Source organism: Bufo bufo, chromosome 3 (assembly GCF_905171765.1).
Source record: "Bufo bufo chromosome 3, aBufBuf1.1, whole genome shotgun sequence".
Classification (NCBI taxonomy): domain Eukaryota; kingdom Metazoa; phylum Chordata; class Amphibia; order Anura; family Bufonidae; genus Bufo; species Bufo bufo.
The window spans coordinates 80629644-80656337 of NC_053391.1; the positions used below are offsets into that span (position 1 = coordinate 80629644).

At 41.8% G+C, this 26694-nt stretch overlaps 1 protein-coding gene across 2 annotated transcripts in view; it reads left to right on the forward strand.

The window, feature by feature from the left end:
• EPHA3 (EPH receptor A3) overlaps positions 1–23518 on the forward strand; it is a 371911-nt gene extending 348393 nt beyond the window's left edge. For both annotated transcript variants that reach the window (XM_040423262.1, XM_040423263.1), the window contains exons 15-17: positions 1027–1220; positions 12634–12789; positions 21854–23518. In XM_040423262.1, coding sequence (XP_040279196.1) covers positions 1027–1220; positions 12634–12789; positions 21854–21959 — 456 coding nt within the window. In that variant the 3' untranslated portion in view covers positions 21960–23518. The remainder of the gene's footprint in view (positions 1–1026; positions 1221–12633; positions 12790–21853) is intronic.
• Positions 23519–26694: the final 3176 nt, after the last annotated feature.

Consider the following 26694-nt stretch of genomic DNA (forward strand, 5'->3'; position numbering starts at 1 on the left):
CCACATTTTAGTAAGCATTCTGTATTAAGAATGCTATTATTTTCCCTTATAACCATGTTTTAAGGGAATATAATAAAATGAATAGAACACCTAACCCAAACCCGAATTTCAGTGAAGAAGTCCGGGTTCGGGTCTGGGTACCACATTCAGTTTTTTTTCACGCGCGTGCAAAACGCATTGCACTCGCTCGGAAAAAAACTGAACACCGGAACGCAATCGCATTTAAAACTGACTGCAATTGCGTGCCTGCTCGCGTGGTTTTCCCGCAATGCACACACGACGCATCCGGAGCAAATCCGGGACGCCCGTGTGAAAGAGGCCTAAGACTACTAACGACCTCTGTGTCTGATTTAGCATCTTTCCATCCAACTACTATACCCATCACTATTTAGTAAGAATTATTGGACAGATGGAAGGGAGTATAACTATGGGATCAGACTACAGAGGACTTGTAGTGTGTTAAAGGGGTATTTCCATCTGGACATTTATGGCATAGCGATAGAATATTCCATACATTTTGGACCTGTTTCTATCTCAAGAATGGAGCCCCAATGTAAATGGAGTACATATGGTGATTGCTCGGTGTCCTCTCCATTCACTGCTGGGGGACTTCCAAAAACACTTGAGCCAGCGTTCTCACCTATTTTTGGATGTTCCAGAGCACTGAATGGAGAAAGCCATGCAAACTCTGGAGGCCCAGCACCTATTGGACATTTATGCCATATCCTCACCATATGCCATATGGGTAGACTGCAGGCGGAGCTGCAAGCACAAAACAAGAGGAGATTTTAATGAAGACTATATGCAAAGTTTCTTCATTTGATGTGATCGATGCACTGGAACAATAAAAATAATGATTTGTAGAGGTGGGCCTTCCCTTTAGATATTTATTATAACTAATCACATGGGTAAATGAAATGCGGATAAAGCAAAAAAGCTGATTCTAAATGGTTGGATTGTGTTTAATGGGCTGCGCTGAATTCCTTTTTAACCGGATTCCTTTAACAAGCCCTTTGCCATTAACAGGTAATAAAGGCAGTGGATGAAGGTTATCGGCTGCCACCTCCTATGGAATGCCCAGCTGCCTTGTATCAGCTCATGCTAGACTGCTGGCAGAAGGATCGAAATAGCAGACCAAAGTTTGAGCAGATTGTCAGCATCTTGGACAAGCTGATACGTAATCCCAGTAGCCTGAAAGTAATCGCCAATACAGTTGCGAGGTAAGAATGGCGTGTGCACTATATTGCATCGAAAAAAATATTCTAAATGTTCCACCTATTCTATTTTATCTGAGACTTTTAACTATAGGGTAATGCTCCACGGCTCCGCGCCCTAACCAGGGGGCGATTCTGATAGAGATGTCCTTGGTGTCAAATACTTTGTGCTTTGTAATACTGTACCTTTCAGAGATATATTTAAAGTACTGTAAATTACTTGAATCTTTTCTGTAATTTTACCTATTAATTATATATTTACTTCATACACTTATGTAGCACAGACATTAGCATCAAGCTGTCCCCAATGGGACTCCCAATCTAAGGTCCCTATAAGTATGTCGTTAGCATATGGGGGGAAACCCACACAAACACAGGGAGAACATCCAAACTCCATGCAGATGTTGTCCTTGGTCGGATTCGAACTTAGGACCCCAGCGCTGCAAGGCACCAGCGGTAACCACTGAACCACCGTGCTGCACAGTTATCTATGATGACATTTATTTCATTCACTTTTTTCATACAGGTCCTGTAGTTTAGGAGCACTGCTTTAAAGCAGATCTGTCATAAGAATAAAGGGCATCTGTCAGCAGATTTACCGGCTGACCTCTTACATGTGCACTTGGCAGCTAAAGAGATCTGTGTTGGTCCCGTGTTCATATGTGCCCGCATTGCTGAAAAAAATTCAGTTTTAATATATGCAAATGAGCCTCTAGGAGCAACGGGGGCTTTGTCATCAGTGATGGCCAGTACGCAGTGTCCGCCGACGAACACGTGCGATCTGCCATCTTCACTCCCAAGTCCTTACCTGTGCCTGTGCCGTGAGCTGCTCTGAAACACATGCGGTCACCGGGAGCAGGCAGTTCCGAGAACAGCCCGATGAAGGCTCTGCTCTCTCTGCAACTGCCACACTCTCTGATTGTAAAATGTGTTTATAGGTCCATAATCACCTGATGCCTGGAGGTGTTCTTTTTGCCTCCATCCTGCTGCTTTTTGGAAATTAAAGAGAAGCCATATAAGTGATTTTTTAAAAATTTTTTAACCTTTGGGCACTTTCAAAATTTGAAGGCCAGCCTTCCGTGCCTGTTTTATAAAGCATGCTAACCTGCTCCCCGCTGGTCCGTTCTAACTCCCTTTGCTGGTTTTCTGATACCCGCCTGTAAATATGACACGTGGCACTTGACCTTGGGGACATGTCACTGCAGAGGCCAGTCATTGGCTGCAGCTGCACACATGACCACATTCATTTGGAAATTTACAGGGCAGGAACCGGAAACTCAAGGAAGACAACCAGGCACCCACGGAGCTGGAACGGAGTGGCACAGGTGAGGGTTTTTCAACAGGTACAGCAGGGTAAGCTTCAATTTTTTTTTTAAAAAGTGCCCAACGATGGAAAACGCTACTGCTTAAGGCTCCATTCACACGTCCGCAAATGGGTCCGCATCCGTTCCGCAATTTTGCAGAACGGGTGCGGACCCATTCATTTTTTATGGGGACAGAATGGATGCGGACAGCACACAGTGTGCTGTCAGCATCCGCATTTGCGGAGCGCGGCCCCGATCTTCAGTTCCGCAGCTCCGCAAAAGATAGAACATGTCCTATTCTTGTCCGGAGCTTGCGGACAAGAATAGGCATTTCTATAGGGGTGCCGGGCGGGTGTGTTGCGGATCCGCAATTTGCGGGGGCACAACACACCATGGACGTGTGAATGGAGCCTAACTCACATGACTGTGCATGTTTCTGCCGACCTTAAATACAGTGTCATTGAAACTACAGCTTTGTCTGCTTTGGCCATGTTCAGGCTGAATGGAAGCTTGTCGAATTACTCCAGATTACCACCTGCTATGAGGGGACTAAACAGCAGCTCTTGATAGATGATGTTTGGCATATGAGAAGCCATTCTGTAAATCATCCCTTGGCTATTCCTAATAGGGCTATTATAGATCACCGAGTCACAGCATCATCCTGCTAGGCAAATGTAGTTTATGATTCACATCTCCCCAGACTACTTTCTTAAAGACAAGGTATGAGGTTTGTAGGGTAGACTGGATGTTTACATTTATGCGCTGTAATACTGGATCCAGTCATTTCTGTGTTTTTGTCTGTCCGTAGTAAGAAGCATTACACCATGCTATAAGAAGCCCAACTCACTCAACACCCTCAACCATCTATGGCAGAAAGCATTTCTATGTCTTAGATAATTACGCTCCAAATTGCTTCATGCTTTCCAAAGTTTGAGAAAAATAAACACAAGGTGCAATTAATGAAAAAAAAAATAATGATATTCAAAAATTCTACATTTTAATACGCTTTGGAGTTTTGCCGTCAGTCAGAATGTAATCATAAGAATGCCAAACTTACTTTAACTGTCTCTAGAAAATAAAATGCAATTATTTTCATAAGGCAAGTCATTTAATACTCATAAGACCATTACCATTAGTAGGGCAATTACAAAATTAACTTACCAGGTCTGGCATGATGAAAACACTGGAAGAGAGGTTAACCATCTATTGCTCCTGAATCTCAGTCATGCTGCCGTATACTGTACAACTGTGTTGAAAGGCTGGTTAAGAAACGTGACTAATAGGAAATGTGATATGCTATATGCTTAAAGGCGTTATCTGATTTTAAAAAAATGATTTGAATGCCCTACATAAAGGCTATCAGAGGCTACTTCTGGATAATGTACTTCTTAGGCCTATTGCACACGGCCGTTTTTCTTCCCCGTTTACTGGCAGTTTTTTGCGTTCCGTATACGGAACCATTCATTTCAATGGTTCCGCAAAAAAAACGGATTGTACTCCGTATGCATTCCGTTTCCGTATTTCCGTTTTTCCGTTCCGTTTTAACATAGAACATGTCCTATTATTGCCCGCAAATCACGTTCCGTGGCTCCATTCAAGTCAATGGGTCCGCAAAAAAAACGGAACACATACGGAAATGCATCCGTATGTCTTCCGTTTCCGTTCCGTTTTTTGCTGAACCATCTATTGAAAATGTTATGCCCAGCCCAATTTTATCTATGTAATTACTGTATACTGTATATGCCATACGGAAAAACGGAACGGAAAAACGGAACAGAAATGGAAACACAACGGAAACAAAAAACGGAACAACGGATCCGTGAAAAACGGACCGCAAAACACTGAAAAAGCCATACGGTCGTGTGCAATAGGCATTAGGGAAAGATCTTTGACTGCTAGACATACCTCTACAACGCACTTAAAAATATTTTGCCCAGTTGACAGACTTTGAGAGGGGGTGCATTATAGGACTGAGAGAAGTAGGATGATCGTCGCTACATATTGCCCACCATCTAAGCCAGGGATCAGCAACCTTCGGCACTCCAGCTGTTATGAAACTACAACTCCCAGCATGCTCTTTTATCTTCTATGGGCTTTCTGAGAATAGCTGAGCAAGTGGACATGTTGGGAGTTGTAGTTTCACAACAGCTGAAGTGCCGAAGGTTGCTGATCCCTGATCTAGGCTATTCTGACCTAGCTGTTAGGAGCTGTTGGGGTCAGTGGTTACATGAGGGTACACACATATGGAAAACAGACTCCGGAAAGCTCATACAGACCACCAGTAAAGAGGTGTTACATCGGTGGCCACCCTACGTACCGTATGTATGTTACAGGTCCAGTGCTTTGGCAGCAGGCCCGGGCGTTAGGGTCCTGTTTGTCTATTGGAGGAACTCTTCATTGGACCTCACCTCATTCTGCAGTATTCTAAGGGTTAAACACTTTTTTGGTTGTATGTGTATCTGCTAGGTTGCTTCTATGCTGTGTTGTTTATCTCATTTCCTACCTGAGCAAAAGGTTTACTACCTTGCTAGATCCTGCAAAGGTGCTATAATCAGTTTGTCTACGCATGTACCAACTTTTGCCTAATTACTGGATTTTGACCCTCTTCCACCAGACCTCACCCACGCCTGATCACCACACTGACCCTGATCTGCCTGCCTTTGGACTTTTTCTTGGATTCTAATGAACCCTGTCTGCCCTGACCTCAGCCTCTTATTTATTATAAGTTTTACCTGATCCCTTGGTGCTTCGCACCAGTGTCTATGACCTCTGTCTGTCAGCTGTTAGACTAGGACTACTCCAGGAGGTAGCGGCCTAGTGGCTCCCCTGCAGCGATCCATGTATATGGGTTAAAGGATAAATACCAGGATCTGCCAGGATAACATCATTCAGTTTAGCCCAAAGTCAAACCAGTCAGTTGACAGTTTCACACCCTAAGGCTCCATTCACACGTCCGCAAAATGGGTCCGCATCCTTTCCGCAATTTTGCGGAAAGTGTGCGGACCCATTCATTCTCTATGGGGACGGAATGGATGCGGACAGCACACAGTGTGCTGTCTGCAGCCGCAATTGCGGAGCGCGCCCCCGATTTTGGGTACGCAGCTCCGCAAAAAGATAGAGCATGTCCTATTCTTGTCCGCAGCTTGCGGACAAGAATAGGCATTTCAATGGGGGTGACGGGCTGGTGTGTTGCGGACCCGCAATTTGCGGGTCCGCAACACATCACGGACGTGTGAATAGAGCCTAACTGCCATAACAAGAGTATCATTTGAACCACCATGAACCACGAGCAGCTCCCAAAGTTTAGTTGTCCACCACCACCCAGACACCGGTGGCATCTTCATTACACACCTCTGTCTCTGACCAGACCATTTCCAGGCACTTAGCCAAAGGTGCTATGGTACCCATTATGTATACTGCCATTGACAGCGAACCATTGTCACCTTCATTTACATTGGTGTCGGGAATGAGAAACCTGGACTGCTATGAACTGGAACTGTAACATCTTTAGTGACAATCCAGGTTCTGTTTGGGATCCGATGACCATCAGGTACAAATATGGAGGCATTGTGGCGAGCACTTATATTCTGCATTTGCTGTGGAGCAACACACTACCCCTACTGCTGGTGTGACAATCTGGTGAGCCATAGCAAGGTTTTTCCAGGAAAGTCTCCGCCATTTGCAACACTTCCTAGTCATTTCCAGTTATCAGATTTATTGCCAATTGACCATTTATGGGACCAGCTATGATGCCAGTATTGGCAACCTAAGAGCATTGAGGGTCTACAGGCCCAACTGCAGCATCTGTGGGCAAATGTGCTACATGATACCATAGAGAACCTGTATGCTTCCATTCCCAACCGTATCTTATCTTGTGTCTAGGCTAGGGGCGGAAAACAGGATACCTTAAGCTGGCCATACAGGTTATATGTATCTCATACAAAACTCAAAATTTTTTGGCGGCTAAGGTGTATGGGGGACTCCCAACTCTCTCCTGACAGCAAAAGTGGGGGAATTAAGTATTGGGCAGTTGAATTTCAACAACCCTAGGTTTTTTTTCTTGGGGAGAGTAAGCCACTCACCAGCTGAGCTGAGCATGCTTGTGTATGGATAGATCATGAGAGATAGCAGGGCTCATGAACACGAACGTATTTTCTTTCTGTGTCCATTCCATTTTTTTTGCCGACCGTATGCGGAACCATTCATTTCAATGGGTCCGCAAAAAAAACAGTCCTATTATTGTCCGCATTATGGACAAGGATAGTACTGTTCTATTAGGGACTAGCTGTTCCGTTCCGCAAAATACGGAATGCACACTGACATCATCCATATTTTTTGCAGATCTGTTTTTTGCGGACCGCAAAATACATAGGTCATTTGCATGAGACCTTAGACACAGCTCATGGGGATGTTGGTCCTGATTGAGGAGATCCAGTAGATGTGTAAAGACTAATGATGGGTTTACATGGCTCGATTTTAGGGTCAATTATCTGGAACAAATCGTTCCAGATAATCAGCCTGCGTAGAGGTGCCATCGTGCATTCTCATACAGTGTAGGTGATGCAGTGCATGTGAATGCAGCTCTTCACCTCCACTGAGGAGCAGGCAGTTATTGGAGAGGAATACTTTCTTTCCAGTAATTGTCTTCTTATCAGCACATTGCAAATGGCCTATATTTTTGGGAAATGGTCCATGAGAGAAAAGTATGCAAATTAGCTTATTAGCCAAATCGTAAAAGCTGTAGACAGCTTTTTTTTGCCCCTGAATGAAAAAAGTGAAAAGTTAATCAGTACCTCCTAACAAAGTGAAGTGGCTGTAATACAGGTTTCGATAGGATGTGTAATGTTCCATCCCCTAGCAGTCTTTATGAAATGTAACGCTTTCTATGCAGTTCCTTAACAGATAATTTCTGCTAGGTCCCAAAGGAGGGAAATTCCATAAACAGCTGGACATTAGGGGGAAAAAACATTTCCAAAGTGGAAAACACTTTATTTCTTTAATGGGACACTTCTGGCAGAAAGTGGTATTCATAGAAAACATTTTTTTATTTTATTTTTTTGGGTTGTTTTTCTTTATCATTTCAGAAGTGCCATACCAATAAAATTAAATATAAATATTGTCCTTCTGTAGCTGTCAGCGCAAATGATAATACCTCCTGTATTGATAATCTGTTGTCAGTTCACTGCAGTTTTAAGGGAAAGATGTTATTCACAAGGTAATCCTCATGATAATAGTAGGTGTAAAACTGGGATAATAGTGTGACGGTTCTATTGTTTTCTTGATAGGTCTAGATAAGAATGTCTGCAAAAGAGCATTGCATCGATTAGTGTAATGTGTGATGCTCTAATTGAGTCAGTACAAGGGGACTCTCGCTGGTTGGAGTGATGGTCTGACTGAGACAGTCTAGTGATGCTGTTTGTCATGCTAAAAGTTCATACAAAAAGGAAGTAAAAGGGGTTATCCAACCCCTATAATGCCCTCTAAAATGCCCGGGCCCCTCACACAGGTTATACTTAACTTGCTCCCCGACACCCGCGTCGCTTCTGATGCCTCTCCCCATTGCGTGGATCAAAACATTCAGCGATGGGGGGGGCAGTCACTAGCAGGCTTCCACGGCCATTTTTATCACCAGTGAAAGTCTATGGGGCTATTTACATGGTCGTTCTTTTAACGGCCAGTGAATAGCGGCCAGACGGACCCCGTTGAAATAAATTGGACCATTTATAACAGCCGATTGACAGGAGTGCACCCGTCTAACGGCCGTTAAAAACGGATACACAGGCCATTTAGGGGTTTAAAAAAAAACTCACCTCATCCACTTGCTCGTGGTGCGGCAGTCTCTTCTCTCTTCATTGAGCAGGACCTGCCGAAGGACCTGCGATCTGCTTGGTGACGTAACCACGTGGGAGCGCGCAGTGAGGTCATCGCGCAGGTCCCGTTCTGTGAAGAGACTGCTGCAGCACGAGCAAGTGGATAAGGTGAGGGTTTGTTGTTTTTTTGGGCTGCGGGACACTATGGGGGCATTATATAAACCATGGGGGACATTATAAAGCTGGGGGCCCTTAAAAAAAAAAAAGAGCAACACACTATGGGGGACATTATTTAAGATGGGGCCCTACATTGTGGGCATTATTAAAGTTAGGGGCGGTTAAAAAAAATTATATGCACTGTGGGGGGACATTTATTTAGCTGGGGGCCTACATAGGGGCATTATTAAAGCTGGGGGCAGCAAAAAAAAAAAAATTCCTACAGTATGGGGTACATTATTTTTGCTGGGGGCCTACCATCCTGTGGGTGTTCTCAGAAGGGTGGGTCAAATTCATCCATTTTTCATGTCCGTTTTTTAACGGACATGAAAAACTGATGCAAAATGGATGCAGAACGGACATTAAAAACGGACACACGGCCATAAAATGGATGCACACACTGATGCAAAATGGCCATGTAAAACTGACAGTCGTGTGCATGAGGCCTTACCCATGCAGTTGAAACAATGAAATATTATTTGACATAGATTGAAATAAAAGGGCATTGTTTGTAATGGATGTGTACACCTGGCACCCACAGTGAAAGTTGTTCTTTGTGGCAGCTCTATGCTTTGACTAGTTGACGAACGTCCCAACTGGAAGACCCTTCTCTGTTAAACCATTTTGACCTAATAGATCATTGAATAACTACTATGTTCAAGTAAGATGAGCACATCTTCCCAGAAAGTAAACACTGTACAGTAATAGCCAGTTGTTCATGGGCCTATTATGTCTACACATATCAAGCAAGGGTTTCTCTGCACCAGACTAGATTGAGAACACTTCCAAAATCTCTTTCTTTACTCATTGCACTGATCTCTTGTAATTCAGCTACTTTCTGCACCCAAATATAGATTTCCTTGGAGCCTGGAAGTCCAAAACTACAACTCAAGAATTGTAAATCTTCTCTCTTTATTGATCTATGTTCCATTACTCTTCCAATAACTCATAAAGCTTCTGGCTATTCGTACACCGTCCTGACTAATACGTTTGTTCATTTCGATCACACTTCGTTTATATTTACCACACACCAAATATATATCATATATGATAGAGGAAAAGGGTGGAGACATGTTTTTTACTTTTCCTCTGAGTAGATATGTCATTTCCATGATGTCTTTTTAATGACTGCAGTCTGTGGCCTAGTGGGTACTGATTTATGTAAAGCTGTAAAAGATCAGGTGGAACACGGCGGGGCTTCTTTACAGCTGCCTGGATGGAAACCCATCTAATTTGTTTAGTTAAGTGTGAGCTCATGGTGAACATCACCCGGCCCATAAATTTTAAGTTTAGACCCCTAACTGGGAGCTTGGTCCAAGAAATGCCGATGACTGCAGAAGATCTTGAAGACCCACATTCCCTTGATGCATATGTGGAAACATCACAGACTCTTCATTGCTACGGCCACATTCCTTCTTATTGATAAACTGTCCAGATGTCCTCTCCAAGGAGGAAAGTAACCAATTGCTACTCAAAATTCTCTGAAGAACATTGGAAAGTAAAGTAATACTTCACATCACTGGTTATTCAGAGGTTATGTACATTTAAATTAAGTTCCTTTTTCTATTTCATTGCTTGTTTGATCCAAGTCATGAACATAAAGGCTAACTTTGACTACTTAACTCCCTAATCTGAGGAATCTGTTTTTCTTCAATTCAGAAAGACAAATTCCTTTATTTAAAAAAAAACTTGTTTCCTTGGATAGTGCTAATCAAAGATCAGTAATGCTGCATAATGAATGAAAGAAAAAATAAGAAGAAAATCAGAGGTAGGACCTTACATTCCTTCCTACTGCAACACTTCATAAATACTTCAAAAATGTCCTGGGAATCACAGACTTATTGCCAACAAAATATATGAGTCCAAAGGTGATACACTTATTTTAGTGAACAGCAGTAGCTATTTGGTGTTATATTACCAGCACATAAAACTAGTTCAACTTTGCCAGAGGGAAAATATCTATTTCTATGTGTAGAATTTAGAAAACAGAACATATTATGGCTGCCAGCTTCGCCAACATGCAAACCAATTGTCAGGTCCCTTATCCAACATCCAACTAAACCTCTATTGTAAAGGTAAGTCTGTATACTCAGATTTGAATGCTAAAAACCTGAGTAATGTTATGATTAATGCTAATACGAACCTAATACACTGTGTTATGCTTAATTGATGAAGGGGATGGCGCATGACATAGGGATGCTTTGTTCGAACATTTTAAATCACTGTGTCATCTACCGCCCCCTCATGCCCAGAAGTAAGTATAACATAGTGTATTACTTTTGCAGTCACGGAAACACCCCGTCACATAACAATTGCCGATAGGTGGGCAGCACGGTGACTCAGTGGTTAACACTGGTGCCTTGCAGCGCTGGGGTCCTAGGTTCGAATCCGACTAAGGACAACATCTGCATGGAGTTTGTATGTTATTCCCGTGTTTGTGTGGGTTTCCTCTGGTTTCCTCCCACACTCTAAAAGGCATACTGATAGGGACCTTAGATTGTGAGCCCTATTGGGGACAGTTGGTTGCTGTGGAATATAGTAGCGCTGTATAAGTGCATAAAATAAATAAATACATTTGGCAGCAGTAAGGATACCGTCAATGAAGAATGGGCCCTCTATCTTTGTCCCACACACACACACACCACACCATGATTTTCTGTGTGCTAACCATCTTGGAGGGATCTGTCCAGTGCAGATTTGTGTTGGACCATTTTGAAGATTTGTTTGTTCACCTGACCACCTGATCACCTCTGTGAAATGTGGGTCCTGTTGCAAATGCCGTGACACCCATTCTGCAAAATTAACACAGCAATTGTGGGATCATCCTTATTGAGATGAGGCAGCAACTATATATTGTACTGATGCCATTTGTGCGTAGCCGGTATACCGTTCACCTGCAAGCGACGTCGGGTGCTACGACTGCCTAGACGGTCATTGTTGTTGCTTTGTCTGTGACAGTTTTGATACATCTACTTTTTGGCACATCCGACACAGAACCTGTTTGGCGAAATTTGCCGAGCAGCTACATATGCTACATGCACCCCTTCCCATTTGAAAATATAAACTTGGTTCCAGGATGCCGACTTTCAAAATTTCCACTGTGTTGGACATCTCCCCTCACAGATTTTGCCACTTCCCCTTTAGCAACATGCCAAACACAGGATGGCATTCCCACTGTTTTCCATTTATTCTTGTGTCTCCATACTTTTGGACCACCTGTATTTATGTGTCGTAGAAGAAATAGTAACATAAAAAAGGCATAAAAATACAACCCTACGGACATAACATGGGCATGAATTAAGTGCAAGCAAAGTGACAGGATGAAGTGTAGCCATACAAGAAACCAATAGAAAAGGCAATATGGCCATAAAATGGGAAATTAAAGAACAACTGTGAATTTCTAAGGCCATACAACATGAATGATAAGATGAACATGTTATATTCTATAAGTCTCATGTAAGGTATCTGTATTAAACTGCCAAATTGCTGGGGGGGGTACAGAAGAGGATTCAAAAGTACAGAGAAGTGTCCATTTTATCCAGCAATTACAGAAATAAATTAACATACGAAGCGTAATTCTAATGGTGTCTACCTGACTTAAAGATGGAGGCATCACCAGGTCAAAGCAATAGATATTTGAGTGTGCTTATAAGCAAGGCTTATAACAGAAGGAAGCTACAGTTCTTGATCTAGTTACCACCGGGCAATTGGAAAGCAGATTTACCTAAAAAGTCCACTTTTCCAATTCTCTCTTAAATTATTCACAGATAAAAAAGTGAGTGAGTGAGGTAATTCTGTTGCGTCCACTGGGGACCGCTGGTTCCATAAAGTGGTCTTTCTCACCCTGGGTTTGTATTCTCAGTGGTCAGCGCCATGTAGGCTAGTAGTCAGAATCGGTTCATTTTTGTGAATCTGGACAAACTTATGTTCAAAAACCCAGAAAGTGGTCTTTGAGAGAAGATGATGGTCCCTCTTCTTGGTTCATCAATATATTTATAAAGAAAAATATGGAATATTTGGCAAATATGGAAAAGCCTTTACACTTAATGTTTCCGGAAAATTTAATACTACTCTTCCGTTTTCTTACAGGCCATCAAATCTACTATTAGATCAAAACAGTGCTGACTATCCCACATACCGAACCCCGGGAGACTGGCTAGACACCATGCAGACTGGACAATGCAAGGACATTCTGTCAGGAGTTAGCTACAGCTCCTGCGAAACTATTGCAAAAATATCATTAGAGTAAGTTATCATTGCTATTTATGTATTTCACCAGATTTTTCCCTTTTAACATTTTGTATATAATGTATAAATACGATATAAAGCAAAATAAATAAATAAAAATGTAGATGTTGTTACATTGTACAGTAGGAAAGAAACAGAGTATACCTGGAATGTATAGAATAGTGACACAACTCGTAGATCAAATCTTCACCAACTTCCACACCATAGATGATGGTATGGTCTGGTGCTTACACAGTGGTCAATGTGCATTTGAGTTACACCTGAGGACCAAGTTTGTGTGCTGTGTCTAGAGAATTACCCTTTGATCACATCTGTGAAAAATGTGAGCCATGTGGAGACTAACACGCAGCCAATTTCAAGCTGCAAGGAGCCATCTTCATCATTACCACTTAGAGGAGCACTGCTGTGCAGAGGAGGATTGCACTTCGATGACAGCCTGACTTAATAAAATGGCAATATTTACTAAAAGTAAAATTGCAAATTATTGAAATATAATTAACTTTAGGAAAAATGCCAAGGGAATTTACTGGTAACTAAGTCTAGATGTCACTCACTAGACAAACATATGCATTGCTCGAATTTACGCCTTAGAATGTATGATTGGCGGGCAGTTTTGGGTATATTATGTTTATTCTAATTTTATTACTTTCTTCTGCTCTGTATTAGTATAATGGACACAACTATAGATTTCTTGCATAAGTCCACCTCTTATGATAGACATTCTATACGGCTCAGGCCTCTTGACATATTATCTATTGTGTTCACTTAATTAGTTTTCCATTCGCTTACACTTCTATAGCTGAGTCTAGTATGATTAGCGTGATGACTAATCAGGGTTTTATGAAGGTGTTATTAATATGTAATGAGCAGACTCTGTGTCCAGGATTAGGCTGCAGATTTGAGGGAATGCCTTAGGGAAGGAGGGATTTTAAGCACTCTGGGAGCTGACGGAGTGAGTGATAGAAGAAGAATGAAGGAAACAGCTTATTTTAGAGTCAGATGCAATGATTAATAAATACAGAAAGGATAAAGGGGAGAGTTTAAGCCATGCAAAATGAAAGTACTGCTGTGCCGCTGAGATGATCTTCATGTAATTCCCATGTCTATGACATAGCCTACAATCTGTTGACATACCTTCTAATTAATGGCTTCAGTTATTTCAGTCACATCCAGATCTCAAGGGACATTCATTTTGGCACATAATACCATCTTTCCAATATTCAATCAAGCTTCTGCCCTGTTAGCACTGGTCTTGCTGAGTGTAAGTTTAGTAATTGTGAAGGACCAACATCAGCTCATTTGTGAACCTTGTCATGTGATATCTAAAAATGATTCAGGGTTGAAGAAATGTAGGTCGAAGAAAACTACATGTAATAAAATAGCAAAGGACAATCACACATTTAGATGAAGGTTTTCTCCAAATGCGGACAACCAAGCTCAAAATCATCCACATCCTATAGCAGGTAGTGTAACTTTCCCCATGCTCAATAGCCCGTAATACAAGAAAAATGACCATATCCTCTAATGGTATCGCACCGCAAGACTCTTCCCCTCCAACAAAATCTAATGATGATCATAAAGTCAAATTCCATGGCATCCACATGCCATGTTTACTGGCCCAACTTGAGTTTCACCTCCCAGCTTCTTCCGTGGGTTCGAAAACCGATTGCACTCTACTTTACTTTTATAAATGTTGCATTCAAGCTTGACCAACTGTAACGGACCGTTTCAGCAGACAAGGGGTTAAAATCCGTTTAGGCGATATGCCCCTTTCTGAGAGACAGGCACAGCTACTGCAGGACACCAAATTCCCGAACTGGATACAAAATAGCACTCCAAACTGGAACCTCACGAATAGCTGCTAGCAGACGAACAGGGATCTTACACTTCTGGCAATCGGTCCTCTAACAGCATACAGTGAATCCCCCCAATAACGAGACAAGACTCCATGTTGAGGGTCAAGCAGTGGTCTGAGGTGCTGGCACACCCAGCCTGGTTTTTATTACAGTTGTTGCAAATACAGGTCCGCCCACAGGGGTTTGAAATACAGCCAATCAATATGTTACAACACATACAATGTAAGTACACGCCCCTAGGGGACCAGAAGGAAGACTTGTGACATAGGACAGATATGCAGCACTGTAGGATACACAGAGACAATACATCCCCACAATGCATCATGGTTTCCTCCTCTCTGTCCCGGAGACAACCGAGGCGTAATCCAATTATCTCTCAAGACAAAGAGAAGTCACCAATACACATGCGCAGACAACAGGACAGACATCACCCTTTAAACACACAATGGGACAATAGCACAATAGAAACACACCCAGCATTTTCCTCCCAAGCTGACAAGTTACACTTATTATAAATTGTTACAACTTTGTGAGTTTACATTGGCCATACATATAACTTACATTAATTTAAACAGTATAACTTGGGGACAAACCTATCCAAAATTCACTTGAATAGGTTCAGGGGTTTAAAAGTTAGTATATGGCCCATAATCCTGGGGCAAGAGGCCAGCAGCCAGGCCTCTCCAAAACCCAGTGCCGAGGTTGGTTTCGCCACACATCTTCCCCCCAGGGAAGACTAACCAGATACCTGACCTCACGCCGGTCGGTACCTGAGTTAGTCTGGCAGCCCACCCACAACCCAATACTGGACCTGTTGCATTTGGTAGCCTGTCTCTGTCCAGTGAGTCCACCAAGGTTATGTTGGAAGCTGGTACTCCCGGTCTCTGTGTTGCTCCCTGGCTTAGAGTCTGGTTGTTGGAGGCGGAGACCGACTGTCTCTACCCCCTGGGCTGTAGGTGCAGAGACCACGGTCCCATCTGCACTGTTGTGGGGGTTACTGTCTCCTCCTGGTGCGTTAAGCTGCCGCTGGGGAGAGGGGGTAACGAGCTCTTCTCCCATACATACTTCCAGCCGCTGGGGAGGGCGACCGACCGTCTCTGCTCTCAATACAGTGTCCTGCTGCTGGGGAAAGGAGACTGGGCTCTCTATTCCCTGCTGGACACTCTGCCGCTGGGGGACAGGACCGACTGTCTCTGCCCTCTGTAACTCCGCCTGCCGCTGGGGAATGGAGACTGGGATCCCAATTCCCGGCACATCACTCGGCCGCTGGGGAATGGAGACTGGGCTCCCAATTCCCAAAAAATCATGCTGCTGCTGGGGGACAGGAACAACTACCTCTGCCCCCTGTAACTCAGCCTGCCGCTGGGGAGGGAGGACGCTGCTCTCCTCTCCCTGCATTTCACACTGCCTTCCCGGCATATCACCCTGCTGCTGGGGGGCAGGAACAACTACCTCTGCCCCCTGTAACTCAGCCTGCCGCTGGGGAGGGAGGACGCTGCTCTCCTCTCCCTGCACTTTACACTGCCGCTGGGGAATGGAGACTGGGCTCCCAATTCCCTGCAGGACCGGTGGAGAGACCTCGGTCCCATCTCTACCGGCCACCTGGGGTCCTTCCCAGTAACACTCTACAATATCTGCCCAGCTGAATGGGTCTGGATCTGGGTCTGTCACCTTACCGTCCTGCTGAGCCTTCTCAATGGAGTGGAAGAGATCTTGGTAGTCCTGCTCCAGTTCCCACTCCAGGGTTGCTAGGTGAGCCAGGTCTTGCTCTACCTCATGGGGGTCATCCCACTCATGCCTAGCCTCCCTCTCATAGAAAATGTCCTGAAGTCTGGACTGTGCAGGGCTCCCGAAGTCAGGCTCTGCAAAGGACTACCATAACAAGCCAGGACCATCAAACGCCTCTCCCTCTGGCTTGTCATGTTCGGCTGTCCAGGGTATATACTGTGCCATATACCACCAAAGCGCCTGGTAGGCATCCTCCAGCCATAGCTCCTGCCATATCCGGTGCTCTAGATCCTTCACCCATTCCTCCAGGGGCTGCTCTCCCAGGAAGGGCATCCGCAGGGCCACTTGCTTCTGCAACCGCTGCTCTTCACTGGGGAGACTCTCACCCCGCTGGTATTGTACACTATCCAGGGCCTGGTACCAGATGCCTTTCCTTAATGCATCCCGGCCATCTAGGTCCTCCTCCTCGTATAACACTGCTGGTTCCATCCTGTTGCTTTTAGGGTCGCTGTACTGGGACATGCGTTGCCTTTAAATTGTAGAATCCAAAGAAATGGTGTCTCCTGTAGCTGTCCTTCTGGCTGTAGGAACGATCCCGCTGCTTGCCACCAATGTAACGGACCGTTTCAGCAGACAAGGGGTTAAAATCCGTTTAGGCGATATGCCCCTTTCTGAGAGACAGGCACAGCTACTGCAGGACACCAAATTCCCGAACTGGATACAAAATAGCACTCCAAACTGGAACCTCACGAATAGCTGCTAGCAGACGAACAGGGATCTTACACTTCTTTCAATCGGTCCTCTAACAGCATACAGTGAATCCCCCCAATAACGAGACAAGGCTCCGTGTTGAGGGTCAAGCAGTGGTCTGAGGTGCTGGCACTCCCAGCCTGGTTTTTATTACAGTTGTTGCAAATACAGGTTCGCCCACAGGGGTTTGAAATACAGCCAATCAATATGTTACAACACATACAATGTAAGTACACGCCCCTAGGGGACCAGAAGGAAGACTTGTGACATAGGACAGATATTCAGCACTGTAGGATACACAGAGACAATACATCCCCACAATGCATCATGGTTTCCTCCTCTCTGTCCCGGAGACAACCGAGGCGTAATCCAATTATCTCTCAAGACAAAGAGAAGTCACCAATACACATGCGCAGAAAACAGGAAAGACATCACCCTTTAAACACACAATGGGACAATAGCACAATAGAAACACACCCAGCATTTTCCTCCCAAGCTGACAAGTTACACTTATTATAAATTGTTACAACTTTGTGAGTTTACATTGGCCATACATATAACTTACATTAATGTAAACAGTATAACTTGGGGACAAACCTATCCAAAATTCACTTGAATAGGTTCAGGGGTTTAAAAGTTAGTATATGGCCCATAATCCTGGGGCAAGAGGCCAGCAGCCAGGCCTCTCCAAAACCCAGTGGCGAGGTTGGTTTCGCCACACCAACCTTTATTGATTGTGCAGCATCGGAGAACATGTGGCAACACTCCAGGGTGCACTTTTTGTATAGGTGCAAGTAATGTTTGTATGGCATTTTGCTAACTGCCTTGGATGATCTACAATTGTGCATCCTTTTGGAGGAATGGGGAGACATACAGTAGATGTCGGTTGAACAAGTGTTCAGCTGATAAGTATACTTGTGTGTGGTCAATTTAGATAATTGATTATAGTCAGTACAGACCGTAGCACCTAAGTGGTTTAAGTGGGTGGGGGTGCCTCTGTAAGCCCATTGCATAAATATTGCCATGGCCTCCAGGTCTACCATGTAGCAAAGCTCATAAACTAATAAAATCCATTGTATACAACCCATTGTGGTGCCATTAACCAATAAAATTTGTTCCTATGGCTGACAATAAGATAACCTAAAAAAATGCTTGGTCATGAAGCCACAAAATAGGCTGGTTAGTATGGGATTTATGAGACATGTGGCCAACTCTTCTAAATTGATAGTGAAGCACAACGTCAAACTAGGCTTAATCAAATTGCTCATATAGCAGCAACTCCTACTAGGTGCAGGAGAGATGTATATCTACTACTGTACATGACTTTTCTTTCATGAATCTCTTCTTCTGCCTATGTTTATAAAATGTAAAAAGGAGCTAGACAAAAAAACTGTTAGCAAGGATCAAAAGCCATTGGCATTTCATTTCTTCCTGGAGCCTCTGCTGTAGGGTCTGATTACCCCTGTAGATAATGAAAGCAATTGCAATAATACTATTGCACAGTATTAGGAAATTGCCATCTCAGCAGTTCTTTAAGATGATAATGAAACATTTATAATAATCCCGAGGCTGGGCTGACAGTAATTTGGGTCAATTTTGCTGATTTCAGAATTCCAATCACTTTGAACCAGGATACTTCACCTAAAGCAGCTGTTAGCAGGCCATGTACCCTTATATGACCTGCGTGTAAATCGACACAATTAGGGTGAGGAAATAATGCAGCATGCATACATTTTTGCAGTATGATGTAGGGCTAAAGAAAATAGCAAAATCCACACTCTGTCATTTCCACTGTGACAAATCAGGGTAAAGTGAGCTCAAAAGGGTTGGAGTCTCCAGAGTTAATGAAAACATGACGTTTTTGTGGACTGCTAACAAGAATAATTATCTGATGAGTTTTTAAGTAAATTACTATGTAAAACGCTTCCTGTCTAAATCAGTATCTCATTAAAGTGTAATCTCACTAAACATGCATGGCATTGATGAGAGATTAGCAAGGCTTTCCTGAGATGGCTTTTTATTTGGTATTACCTACAAGTAGAATGACTGAATTGTTTTCTAAACTTACTCTACGTAGACTACACCGTATGAGGCCTTGCGTGTTACGTCTCTGTACAAGGTCCATAAAACTGCACCTGTAGACGTCTATGGACCCATGCTGTGCTGTTCTGACAATGTTACTTGTATTATGTCTGTACCTCTATGGTGTATGACAGTAAAGAATGGCACTACAGTATATATAAGTAACATGGGGAGAGTTATCAAACTGGTGTAATGGTAAATTGGCTTAGTTTCCCATTTTCCAAAGGAGTTGTGAAAAATGAAAGTTCTACTTTACACCAGTTTGATAAATCTCCCCTTTAGTTTCTAATATTATTATTGTGTAACCACATTAAAGGGGTTGTCCAGGGGTATTGACAATTGAAGTCAATAGGAGCAGCATTGACAGCAGTTACAATGCCAGCAGTGCTGTATAGCTCCGTGCTGACTTCTATCGACAGAGCTACACAGACCAGCTTATTAGTGGAGGTTCGGGGTCTGAGGTCCCCACCGATCAGCTGGTGATGGCCTATCCTGAGGATTGGCTACAACAACAAAAAACCTGGACGACCTTACAGTATGTTTAATTAGGAATGCTTAAGTATTTACCTCCTTCAAAGCCTATTTAGTAGAAGGACCTGAAGCAGTTGTTATAGCCTTGAGTCTTTGAGTCTACATATTTCTATTACTGAACATATACATGTTCAGATTCATTTCCTAAAGAGATGTTTAATATTGATGACCTACCCTCAGGATAGGTCATCAATATCGAATATGTAGGGGTGAGACACCTGGCACCCCGCCAATATCTAATTGGTGGGCTCAGACAACCCGCAACCTCAACAATCATTTATTCTGCAGTAGCTTTGGTGCCAGAACTTAATGGCAAAAAGTACAGCCCTGTCCATTGTGTGTAGCAAATGGAGCTGGTAACTGCGTCACTGCAGCCTTGTCAACTACACATAATGGAGAAAGCAACTGTGGAACAGCTGATTTGCAGGGTTGAGAGGTGTTGGACCCTTATTGGTTAGATATTGATGGCCTGTCCTGAGAATTAATGTAAAAGGACTGGAAAACTCCCTCTGTAACTGTGAGGAACTTAATCTTGGTAGGTGGACACCTGAAATCTGAGCAAAAGGATAGAATATTCAGTTTCAATGACTACTTTCTGCATCAGCTCTCTCCCTGTCACAGGTTGGCGGACATGTCCTTTCTCCTGTAGGCCATTCCCTGTAACTGTCACAGTTTTTTCTTAAGATCTGGCTTGTGGTAGCTGATGGACGGAACTGAGTTTGTGCATCCACCTCAACGAGGTGGACAGAGAAGTAAGATAAAGAACAAACAGCTGGTGGCGCTGTGCAGACACATTTTATTTTACAAGGATAGAGCTGTGGTTGGTGCAGAAGTAGTCACACCTGACTCCTGTTGCCTGAGGGCCAAGGGCCTTTCTGCTACAGAAGGGTACCAGAATTCTAAGTATAATTAAAAGGTGGCGACCTCTGTTACGCATTTTGCACTGGGGCTGAGGAGCTTCAAGTTACAGCGCTGCATAATAATCTAATGATGTCCCACTTTATGAGGAATCGGTACACCCCAGTCTATTGACATGTTGTTTACATTGATGTATATATATATATACTGTATCTCTCAAGGGGAATACTTGTGTTGAAGGAGTGTGCACTTTGGACTATTCATACTGTACTTCTTAGAAAGGTCCTTGGACTGTAAGCCGAAAGTAAGCCGTCCTGCTGTTTTGCCCCCTAGCTGTCAGCTTTTACCTGAGAGTTAACCTGGTAGTAAGTCTTCAGTGCCCCCACAGGAGAGTTTATGCATTGCACAGTTCCCATTTACGTCAATGGGATATCTGTGTAATGCCCGCCAGGATCTCCAGAGCAAGAGACTCTTTGTAAGCACTTTCCACTCTGACGAGATGATAATCCTGAATAGGGGACACCCTCGTTGTTAAAGGGCTTGTCCCATGATTACTATAAAAAATGAAAATCAGACATCATATAGTACATGACAATCTCTTTCTGACAAAGCTAGAACCAGCCCTGTAGTTCACGTAAACCGCAGAGATCTCCCACTTTGTTTCTTCAATTGCTCTGCTAGGTTTATTTCAAGGTGGCAGCACAGATGATGTGTGCCTTCCTCATGGGGTGCATCCTTTCTCAGGGTGCGTGTCGTTTCTGCAGCATCTCTCTCCCTGTCACAGGTTAGGGGTCATGTCCTCTCTCAGGAGCATGTCCTTTCTGCTGTAGCCTGTTCCCTGTAGCTGTAACAGCTTCTTCTTAAGAAAATCTGGCTCGGGCCGTTAAAGGATGGAACTGAGCATGTGCATCCACCTCAGCAAGGTGGCCAGACAAGTAAGATAAAGAACAAACAGCAGGTAGCGCTATACCAATACATTATAATTAATAAGTCAGTATTCAGATCCAGGTGCTGGTTTCAAAAATGTAGAAAATGTATTATGAAACAACACCTTTCAATCTGGCTTCCCTAATAAGATTTATAAAAACAGGATTTCTATAATGAACAACCCTTAAAAAAACATTGTCCATACAGCAGTCATTTTGACGATTAGTATTTGGACCTCACCTGAGTTTGATACTAATAGTTTAGACCCCGTTTAATAAAAGCAGCACTGCTCTACGTACGTTGGCTAATTATATGTTTATTTCTTACAGTGATATGAAGACAGTCGGTGTCACAATCATTGGTCCCCGAATGCAGATGATGAACGCAGTGAAACCTCAAGAACTTCACATAAAGAATGGACCTGTTAACGTGTAATAAAATACAGGATTATGTATTTTAAATAATGGTGCAATTATACCTAAAAACCTGAGAAGATGTGAGGGACCTGAACTGTATGGAAACCTCACAAACTCTTACATGGGAGTAACAATGCCTTAAAATCCGAGTAAAAACTCTTCTATATATTTGCCAGGAAGACTTCATTTCTGGTCATGTAGAGATAATATACATGTGCTGGAAGAAAGCAGATGTCTACCACGGACAAAATATCAAGATCTGATCACAGGGTGAACCAAGATCATAAGCAAGATTTGCAATACACTAACTATGTGTTCATATTTTTTTTAATGGAATTCTGGATTTTAACGTTTTTTACATTTTAAAGTGAACCTGTCATGAAACCAGTATATGTTCACTCCAAACATGTTCTACATCTAGCGTTATCCTTAGAAATTGGATTTATAATGCCTGGTGAGGTGTGGAATGATGATGTCGGTGCCAGTCCAGCTTTGAACAGAACAGATAAGTCATATGAGAGAGACTGGTTGCTAGAAACAAAATGCCTAACAACGGACCATTCTTAAGGAATATGTCCTTAGCAACCAGACTGTCAAGTAGTAAGATTGAGGAGATTTAACTACTCAGGCCATAAGTTTGTCCATCTCTTAACTGAATTTTGAATCATATTTATGCACAGGAAAATTTGGATGCAGAACTACTTTATTTCTGTTACTATTCTATGAAACGGTACAAAAATTTCAAGCAGACAGAAATTGTACAGCATCATAATTCCTGCTTGATATCTAACTTACAGCAAGTCAATCACGAGAAAGCTTTATCAGCACTGGAGAGCTGTTAGGTTGATACTAAGTCTCATGTGTACAGAAGAGAGCTTGCTCCGTCAGATGCTGTATGTATGGTGCTATCCTCCCCTAGAAGCAATGAAATGCATATGGGATCCGATGGAGCATGCCGTGATCTCATATGGAGCCAGGTAGATATTTCTCTGCTGGTTTCCCTACAATAAAAAAAAAAACGTGAAATTCGGTGAGATGTGGTAAATTCCCTAGGCACCTCTATGGGCGACCTATTACTGAGATGATCTTTGTAAATAAATGTAAGGAACAGTATACCGTGAGACGACCAAAACGTTGTCCAGTGACACACTTTCTGGACCTATACTGTGTATTATTTTTTAACATGAGCGGTTCACTTTAACTTTTAAATTATCATTTTCAATTCTATGCGTTAAAGTCCATATTTACGCTGAAAATGACAGCCACTTCGCAGGAATGTGATATTTTTCACTGTTCATTTGTAAAATGAATATTTATTTGGTATTTTGTTTCTAAAAATATATGTCTTTGTTGCTATATTTCTATTTTGATACATATTAAAATTTCAATACAATGCTTCCAATATAGCCTCTGTCTGACCTTGTAAAGAATCTTCTTTAATTGTTAAAGCGTACCTATTGTTATACTGCTTTCTTTTTTTCTTAATAAATCAGTAGTACAGTACATGTGAATATATTCAACTTTGTAATGTATCTTGTTAGCGGAAAGTGGCCTCTTCCTCACCTTCAGCAATTTGTAGTTCCCCTTTCCGTAAAGAGAGTGTGTCATCAGAAATGACTAAGGTCATCAATGACCTTTTTATGCTAATTTTATTAGATTTTTTTTGAATTTTTGGCAAGTTGTCTTTTTTGTTTTTCCATGTCACTATCTATATTAAAAAATGTATATCATTTTGTAGTCTAATAGGTCATGATTTCCTGTTCTGTACAGGTAACCTTTCAGTAGCTACAGATGTAGCCAAGCTAAAATTGACTCTGATAACTCTGATAATACATGTCACAGTGTTATCTCGTGCCATCTTGTGACAAAAGCTATTGAAAACAATTGAAAGAGTTAGCTAACATTTTTATTCCATTTTCTTACTTAACACGTTAACCATCAAGTTTAGCTAGGCTGCATCTGTATTATCATTATCACCACAGGCAGAATTTAAATGACAGATTTCATTTCTGTATAGATCACACAGGATCTACCTGTGTGTTGGTGATATCACAGCTTATCTACTCCCCCTTACCTATGTCCAGGCCACAGACCATGCTGAGAAGCCTGCCATAGAAATTAATGGGGTTAACTCCTGTCTATTGTGTCCATTACCCATGTAACTACTCTTAAAGACAGGAAGTCTTAACATACTTTGGGCCTAGTGACCAGTGTGAAAATTGCAGGATTATATAAAAAATTTTCATATGGATCGTGACATGGAAAAATAAAAATAAAAAAATTCACTGAAAATGTTAAGAAAATATGTTTCACATAAAAACATGATTTAAACAAGAGGTCATTTTATGATAACACATTCCCTTTAACTACAAGCTTTCTGTAAATATTCAGAACGTAGCTTCCACAATCCATCTATTGTAAAATAGTAATTCGGAGACAGGGAGGAGGGGGATGCAGCTGCAGGTGCATGAGACTCCACAATGTTCTAAAATCACACGCAGAGGTCTGTCCCTCTGCAAAAGCATGAAGAGAAACCACCAGAGGGAAAAATACAGTATGCAAAATGCGGAGGTTATGGAGACGTGATTATTACATTTTGTAACAATAGGTACACTTTAATAGTTTTTATCAGCAAAAAATGAAACCTGCACAAGGTAGAAAGGTTGTCTACAGCAAACAATCATGATATCACTTGAGGTTTCAAACAAATAATTTTTTAAATTTCGCAAAAATTATGGTTCTTTCTTTTCTTGTTTTCCTGTGAATATAAGAAGAACAATAATATAGAACTTAATGCTTCAAAACAATGAACATTGTAATACAAATGATCCAGTAAAAGCTTTTATATAAGCCGTCATAGATAAAGACAAATTTACAGTGCTATGGTTCATTTTACAAATTTTTTATTTTCATTTTATGAACAAGTTTTTCGAGGTTGCAATCATGGTCCTGGGAAAAAAAAAAGTTTACAAATATTTTAAGCAATATCTCTAATATATAAAGAAGCAAGTATTTTATTCTTTCAGGTATAGCATCGATGCTTGGTGGTTTTTAAGTGACTGTTAAAATGTACAATTATATAAAAAGAGTATGGCAAAAATAACTATAAAACTATGAAATGACTTCCACATATTTAATTTTCCTTAGGACGCAAGAACCTACAAAAATATCCTTAACACGTGAGTTTCGTTGTGTGGAGAGCTGGATATCAAGCTCTTTTTTCAAATTAATATTTTTGATATCATGTATTGCTAAAAAAAAAATCAAATTCCAAAACTAATAATGTTAAATCAAGATCCAGCCAACAGTCAAGTGTGAAAGGGATGGTGCAGGTTTAAGGGGTCACTGTCATTTCAAAAAACTTTGCATAAATCGATAATTCAGGTAAATATAATATATCTTATCAGAGAAAAAAAAAATATTTCTCCTCCTAAACAAACATTCTCTGCTAAAAGCCCCCATACACACTAGTGTACTGTTGTCTGAACCCACTGAGAACAGATGGTTTGGGTGACATTCTAATGTGTCCCAAAAGATGATGTTGGAGGGGAGAAGGATCAGGCAATGTGAATATTTTTATCCAATCTTTTTGTTCTTCCAGGAGATAATCCATCACCAGAGGTGTGTGGCAGTGGCTTTCTCTTCTCTCCTTACTGACATTTACATGCTTGGCCAAGCATACTCTATATGTTTACATATAGGAAATTTGGAGTGACTGCCTAATTACTGAATGTGTGTGGCCAGTTTAAGTCTGTCTTGAGAGACAAGATGGCAGTCAGCTCACTTAAAGATCTAATTAAATGCTGCCCATATAAGACTATAAATAGAGAAGAAGTGAGGAGCTGCTATAGGGAGAATAAGGCATTTTTCTCTGATAATGTATATTATAAAGTTTCTTATATTTACCCGTACTATTGATTTCTGCAAAGTTTGCTGAAATAACTGTAACCACTTAAGCTTTTTGGACCTGGTGAAAAAGATATAACAGATTGCCAGTGGCATCACAAATGAAGATTTCTTATAATATAGGATTGATGAATATTGTAATAATGGAATTTTATTTGTATAGTGACATAGCTCTGTCCAGAGTGATTACATTATCATGCAATATACCATTTGGGTCACCTACTCATAGCCATGCACAGTGTTCTTCTGTAGCGTGGAGATGTACAGGCCCACCATAGATGCCTGCATATGAGTTTAGGTTATGAAACTCCTACTGTCACTCCATGATCTGATAGCAGTTAAGGCTCAGTTTACACTAATGTTGGGCCCTTGTCATTTGAGATCCATTAGGATTTATATGGATCTATGGATCCATCATAGCTGTAGTAAGGCAGAAGCCATGTTGATGGTGTGAACAGAATCTGAATATGTTCAGATTTATTTGATTTTTAATTCAGCATCTACAGTACAGTAGGCTTTGGACTCGCAGACTGCCAGGATAGATACTGGCCATGGATATACTATGAATCTATGGTACCACAGTGAATATTTCAATTCAAACCATAAAACCAGTGTAAAGAAGATAATAAATGAAAATACACTATGCCTGGAGGATATATTGATTAAAACAATTGGGCAAGATAGTCATTAAAATCTATTCTTTGTGTTAACTATTAAAACATGTTTTATCCTTTGATTAGAGACAAGTATCTAAATAATTTAATTTAAAATTCACTAAATGAAAAATAAATTTAGAATAAAAAAAATAATTTTAAAATGAACTGTTGCCTTATTTTCTAGCCATTTTT